A 7,137-nucleotide genomic window follows, 5' to 3' on the forward strand; every position below is an offset into this window, starting at 1 on the left:
TGATCAATCGATTTATATTGCCTCAAATATGTAATTTCCTACCACATACGATACATACAGAGCAACTTTAAACGTCATATTAAATGGGTAGCAGATTTACGTTTAACGATCTAACACAACTATTTGCGATTAATTTCGTTTGGATAGATGACACTTTAAACCAGAACTGGCGCAACAAACAAGACTACGAACATATCTAGTCCAGATGGGAATTTTGCTAGTTTTGGAGTTAATTGTATGTCGATTACAAATAAATATCAAAATTTGCAGAAGTAGATAAGAATCTAGAAGATTGGTAGAATAATAAATACTGGCTATCAAATTAAACATAATAACGATAAGATATACAATTGAAAAAAATAAACTTGTAGTAAAATCGACTGAAATTTAAATAGAATAGTAGTTTGTTGAATTTTGTGGAGGACAGATATTCAATCGTTCGGACATGCACGTCTTAGGAAATTTGATAATTGCAACAGCCCTTTTGGGCTTTGTATTCGCCCTACCCATGGTAACACGTGTGGAAACCGATCCTGAATTGACTGCCGGTTTTGTAGAGGGTGATATGGTCTTAGATACCAATACCCGCAATGGTTTGCGTAATGAGGTTTACCGATGGCCCAACAACGTTGTCTACTATAAATTCCACACTGAATTTGGTAATTATGAACATTGGAATGATTTTATGGAGGTGGTTTAAATTTTATTTTTTTTTCACGGACTAGATGATGCCCATCATAATCACATTTTACGCGGCATGAAAATCATTGAAAGCCTGTCCTGCATTCGTTTTGAAGAGGCAACCGAGAATACGGTTAATTTCGTAAATATCACCGGTATGCCAGGTGGTTGCTATTCAAGTGTTGGTTACCTCGGGATTGGAGCTCAGACATACAATTTGCAAATCTATCCCTTGGATGAGGGCTGCTTCCGTTTGGGAACAATTGTCCATGAATTTTTGCATACCCTCGGCTTTTATCACATGCAAAGTAGTGCCGAACGTGATGAGTATGTTTTCATCAATGAGACAAACATTCAACCGGGCACTATTCACAATTTTAACAAATATGACACCACCGTTGTCGATAACTTCGATGAGGAATATGATTATGGCAGTGTGTTGCATTATTCTGCCTATGCCTTCTCGGCGAATGGTGAAATAACCATTGTACCCTTGAAAGCAGAAGAAGCTGCTGGTATTATGGGCCAACGTCGCGGCATGAGCAAGAGTGACATTAATCGTCTGAACATGATGTATCGTTGTCCGGTTAAGGTGTAAAGTGTTTATTGAATTATATTAATTTGATAATAAAAGTGCAAAACATTTAAATCTTTGGAACTATTTCATAAAACCTGTGGTCCTTTAACATATAGTGCGTTATAATGTGTATAGTTGCTGATCTTATTGTTATAAATTGCTGTACGATGTAATTCACATTCCTAATCTATATATATATATATAGAAGAGCTTAGTGTTAAGTGAGTGAGTGACTGACTGACAGATCATCGCCCAGACGAAACGGCTGAAGCTAGAAGCTTGAAATTTTCAGTGTGGGTTGTTGTTAGTGTGTAGGCGAGAGATAAGGCTGGGTTTTTGGAAATTCGAAGGGTACGAAATGTACTAAAATGTACCAAATATGGTACCCTCTGTATTAGGCGAACGGGAAGAGCTAGAATTCTGAAATTTGGAATGTGGGTCACTGATTGAAAGTTAGAAAGCTGTACAAAAAGGTTTTTGGAAATTCGACCAATAAGTGTACTAAAAGTACTAAAAATTACGAACTTTTGTTCTAAATTTATATATATTGAACATATTGAACATATATAGCTAGAATTTTGAAATTTTATATGGACATACAGGCTTTAAGAAATTCGTACTTATGTGTATAAAAAGTACAAAATGGTACTAAATTTGTTACTATTTGCATTTAGTTGAGTGTATACAGATAGAATCTGGAAAATCGGAATCAGGACAACTATTAGAGCACAAGATTGAAGTAGCTTTAAAAAATCGTACTTATGTGTACGAAAAGTACTAAATAGTACTAAATTTGGTGCATGTTGGATTTAGGTGAACAGATAGAGCTGGAGTCTTCAAATTGTGAAAAAAATGACTGTTGAATGTAGGATTGAGGTAGTCACTTATTGGTACGAAAAGTACTATATGGTACCAAATTTAGTACAATTTGGATTTTGCTTGAAAGGATAGAGCTGAAATCCTGAAATTTGAAATTAAGATTACTGTTGAAGATTGAGCTATAGAGACATCTTTGCAAATTCGTATTTATGTGTACGAAAAGTACTAAACGGCACTAAATTTGGTACAATCAGGATTTTGGGTGAACGGAGAGAGCTGGAAACCTAAAATTTGGAATAATGGTTGCTGTTGGAATATAGAATTGAGATATGGAAGTGCTTATGTGTACTAAATGGTACTATATTTGGTACAACTTGATTATTTGAGAACGGATAGAGCTGGACTCCAGAATTTTGGAATTCAAATTCCTGTTGGAGTGTAGGATTGAGGTAGTTTAGGAAATTCTTATGGTACCAAATAGTTTGCAAATTGTTTTTGCGTGAACGGATCGGGCTGAGATTCTGAAATTTTGAATTAGTATTACAGTTAGAGTGTAGGATTGAGACAAGTCAGTAGTTTGGAAAATTTGTCATTATGTGTACTAAATGGTACAAAATTTGGTACAATTTGGATTACAATTAACGGATAGAGATGGAAGGCAAATTACAGAATTAAGGTAGTTTTGGAATATCGTACTTATGGACAATTAATGGTACTAAATATGGTACAATTCGTTGTCTGTGAGCGGGAATCCTAAAATTTGAAATTAAAATTAAGGTTGGAGTGTAGGAAGGGACATGGAGGTAGTTTTAAAAATGCGTAACTATGCGTACTAAATGGTACTAAGTTTAGTACAATTTAGATTTGAGGGAAAGGATAGAGAACAATAAAATTACTGTTATGGGACAGGATTGACACATTGTTGGAAATTGGAACTCATAAGTACGAAAAAGTACTAAATGGTACTAAATATGGTAAAATTGAGATCTATGCGAACGGGTAGGGCTGGTATCCTAGAAATTATGATTAAAATTACTGTTGCAGTGTGGAATTGAGGCAGTTTTAGAAACTCGTACTTACGTCTACGAAAAGTAGTAAATGGTACTAAATTTGGAGAACTTGGATTTTGGTGAAGGGATAGAGTTTGAATCTTTAAATGCAGATTTAAGGTTATTATTGGAGTGCATGACTGATGTAGTTTTGGAAATTCGTACTTTGGGTACGAAAAGCACAAAATTTGGTACAATTTGGACTTTGGAGAACGGGTAGAACTCGAATCCTGAAAGTTACAACTTAGGTTACTGTGGGAGTGTAGGAAAAGTACAGAATGGTACCAAATCTGATACAATTTAGTGAACATATAGAGCTGGAATTCTTACATTTGGACTTAAGATTACTATTTGAAAGCAGGTTTGAAATATTGAGATAGGTTTGGAATATGGATACGAAAAGTAGAGAATGGTATCAAATATAGTATAATTTGGTCTTTAATGAACAGACAAAGCTGAAATTCTTAAATTTGCAATTACGATTACTATTTAAAAGCAGAATTGATTTACATTTGGCAATTTGTACTTATGAGTACCAAAATAACTAAATTTGGTACAATTTGGACTTTGATGGAATAAAGATTACTGTTAGAGTGTAGGATTGATGCCACTTTAGAAATTCTTACTTATGGGTATAAAAACTACTAAATGGTACTAAATTTGAAACGATTTGTATGATTCCTGATTTTTAGAATTCAGATTACTGTTGAAGTGTAGTATTGAGCTATGGATACAACTTTGGAAACTCGAATTTATGAGTACGAATAGTAAATAGAAAATTCACTAAATTTGGAACAATTTGGGTTTGGGTAACGGAGAGAGCTAGAAACCTACAATTTGGAATGTCAGTGACAGAGAGTTAGAAAGAAGGACCAAAGGGTTTTAAGTACTATGTGGTGTCTTGAAAATGTGTACTTATGTGTGCGAAAAGTTCTAAATGGAACTGAATGTGGAACCTGTACGTTTCTGCTAAAGTATTTAATTGGAATTCTGATCTATGTTTAATCTATGTAATGGAAATAAGAAAGAGATTTCGGAAAAAAGTGCTGATGTGTATGAAGAGTACTTAATTGTAATAAACTTGATATTAGATTTAGGAAAAGGGGTGGAATTCAGAACTATAGTACAACAAATTATACAGTATTCACGATTTCCATATGTTTTTTTGTATTCCCTTTCCACATACGAAGTAGCGGGCACTTTGCTAGTAATATATAAAGCACTAACAGAAAATTACCTCACATCTATAATTAAGATATTATTTGTCAATTTTTAAGGTCACATAAATTGAGTCCTAGATTTCGCCTTAATCATCCAAAACATCTATTTGAAATTTATTTCGAGTAGATAGAAAACAAATTTATCAATTGGGGTTTACCCAGTGTCGGAGTTCTCTGCAATAACCTTGGAATTTAGGATAGAAAAAGATCCTATGTACAATGTTGATGATCTAATTTAAGGGGACCACCCAATTCACGATTTTTTTATTTTTAAGATTTTAAATGGGCTGGTAAATGAATACCAATGCTTGTTAATGTTTGTAACTTTGCACATATATATTTGAAGATTTAAAAACGAAGGAAATAATTTACAAAAATTTTTTGTTGTTGTTTTTTGTGAAAGTCCTTTTTTTATGGCGAGCATGATAACTCCTTACGGGAACATCGGAATCCGAAAATTCAAACGGTTTTAGAAAGAGTACATGGCTGGCTCTCGTATGAACTAAGATTATTAACTTCGCACAACAATTAACAAAATGGCGGAACTTTTTTTGGAAAATAGCCTAACAAACTAGGTTAAAAAATAAGGAAGATCTTCACCGATTGACTTTATCCTAGTTCATACGAGAGCTATACACTCCCAGAGAAACGTGTCAAAATTTGGGACTGATTGAATTATTAGTTTTTGAGTTATCGTGCCCGCCATTCGCTTCTGGGAAAATGCGTTTAAAGTTTGAGAATCACTCTTGCCGTCCCTTGATGCTGACAAAATAAATCGGCTATATCTTCAAGAGTTCTTGAGATTTTCACTTAAAATTGTGTAGGGACATTCTAGAATTAGAGTAGATTCGAACAATAAACCATTACCTATCAAATTGAAAGTAATTCCGATAAGATACACAATGGGAAAATAACGGTAGTAAAAACTATTCAAAAACTATTAGTTCGTAAAATTTAGTGGTGGACAGATCTTGGAAAGGACATGCACGTCTTAGGAAGTTTGATCATTGTAACGGCCCTCTTGGGTTTTGTTTTTGCCCTACCCATGGTGACACGCGTGGAAACAGATCCTGAATTAACTGCTGGTTTCATAGAGGGTGATATGGTTTTGGATAGCACCACCCGTAATGATTTGCGCGATGAGGTTTACAGATGGCCCAACAACACGGTCTACTACAGATTCCTCACCGAATTTGGTAATTGGGGAATTCACATTGAATCTATAAACAATATCTTAACACTTACTTATTTTCCGTTTCTCATATGACGACCACCACAATCACATTTTACACGGCATGAAAATCATTGAAAGTGTATCCTGCATTCGTTTCGAAGAGGCACATGAAAACATAACTAATTACGTCTTTATCACTGGTTTACCAGCTGGTTGTTTCTCTAGTGTGGGTTACCTAGGTGCTGGAGCTCAGACATATAATTTGGAAATATATCCCTTGGATCAGGGCTGCTTCCGTTTGGGTACAATTGTCCATGAATTTTTGCATACCCTTGGTTTCTATCACATGCAAAGTAGTGCTAACCGTGACGAATATGTTTTCATCAACAAGACCAACATTGCAGAGGGAACCCTTAACAATTTCAACAAATACAACACAACCGTTGTCGACGATTTCGATGAGGAATATGATTATGGCAGTGTTTTACATTATTCCGCCTATGCCTTCTCGGCCAATGGTGAAATGACCATTGTACCATTAAAGGAGGATGAGGCTGCTGGTATTATGGGTCAGCGACGTGGCATGAGCAAGAGTGACATTAATCGTTTGAATTTGATGTATCGTTGTCCGGTTAAGGCTTAATGTTTGATCGAATAACATTAATTTGTTTTTGTTATTTGAATTTTTGTGATCATTTTGAAAGTGATTTTAAGTGATTATTTATACTCTTTCGAGTCGAGCTTGATGATCTAAATTTTGCAATGAAACGGAAAGCCAGGAGAAGAACCTACGTACCCACCATTATGCGACGCGTTTCGCCGTTGGTTAAGCGGCTCATCAGGCATATTGGGCTATGTGGCTTTACAAAGGTCGTACGTTGATAACTTGTATTTATTCCGCCCTGATGCGAAACTTGCATATGCGAATGAAATTCAAATTTGTCAAAGTTCGACATTTGTCTTCATTCTAGGAACAGTCCTTTTCAAAGCAGATTTTTGTTGTAGCGATGGATAATTAATCCATACACCTACAATTGCTTCCTTGGTATACACATGTTTTTGCGCAACCGTTTTGGAAGTGTGTTGATGGCTCAGAACGTTGAGTGGTCTTGGCAACATTTGTGTTGCTCCGAGGACGTAGGTTCTTCTCCTGGCTTTCCTTTTCATTGCAAAATTTAGATCATCAAGCTCGACTCGAAAGAGTATAAATAATCACTTAAAATCACTTTCAAAATGATCACAAAAATTCAAATAACAAAAATTAATTTCAGCCGAGCACGGCTAGGGCTCGAACCTAGGTCCTCGGAGCAACACAAATGTTGCCAAGACCACTCAACGTTCTGAGCCATCAACACACTTCCAAAACGGTTGCGCAAAAACATGTGTATACCATGGAAGCAATTGTAGGTGTGTGGATTAATTATCCATCGCTACAACAAAAATCTGCGTTGAAAAGGACTGTTCCTAGAATGAAGACAAATGTCGAACTTTAACAAATTTGAATTTAATTCGCATGTGCAAGTTTCGCATCAAAGCGGAATAAATACAAGTTATCAACGTACGACCTTTGTAAAGCCACATAGCCCAATATGCCTGATGAGCCGCTTAACCAACGGC

The 7,137-nt window shown here is 35.5% G+C and overlaps 2 protein-coding genes across 2 annotated transcripts; both read left to right on the forward strand.

Moving 5' to 3' along the window:
* The first annotated feature begins 445 nt into the window (after positions 1-445).
* On the forward strand, positions 446-1,279 carry LOC133336901 (seminal metalloprotease 1-like). The gene is made up of 2 exons (XM_061545174.1): positions 446-659; positions 726-1,279. Exons 1-2 carry the CDS (start codon positions 446-448, stop codon positions 1,277-1,279), a joined length of 768 nt encoding a protein of 255 aa, XP_061401158.1.
* A 4,049-nt stretch (positions 1,280-5,328) lies between these two features.
* LOC133336900 (seminal metalloprotease 1-like) lies at positions 5,329-6,163 on the forward strand. Its single transcript, XM_061545173.1, has 2 exons — positions 5,329-5,553; positions 5,618-6,163. Exons 1-2 carry the CDS (start codon positions 5,329-5,331, stop codon positions 6,161-6,163), a joined length of 771 nt encoding a protein of 256 aa, XP_061401157.1.
* Positions 6,164-7,137: the final 974 nt, after the last annotated feature.

This window comes from Musca vetustissima, unplaced genomic scaffold (assembly GCF_032173495.1).
Source record: "Musca vetustissima isolate MV318-11 ecotype Yass unplaced genomic scaffold, APGP_CSIRO_Mvet_v1 utg34657, whole genome shotgun sequence".
NCBI classification, from domain to species: Eukaryota; Metazoa; Arthropoda; class Insecta; order Diptera; family Muscidae; genus Musca; species Musca vetustissima.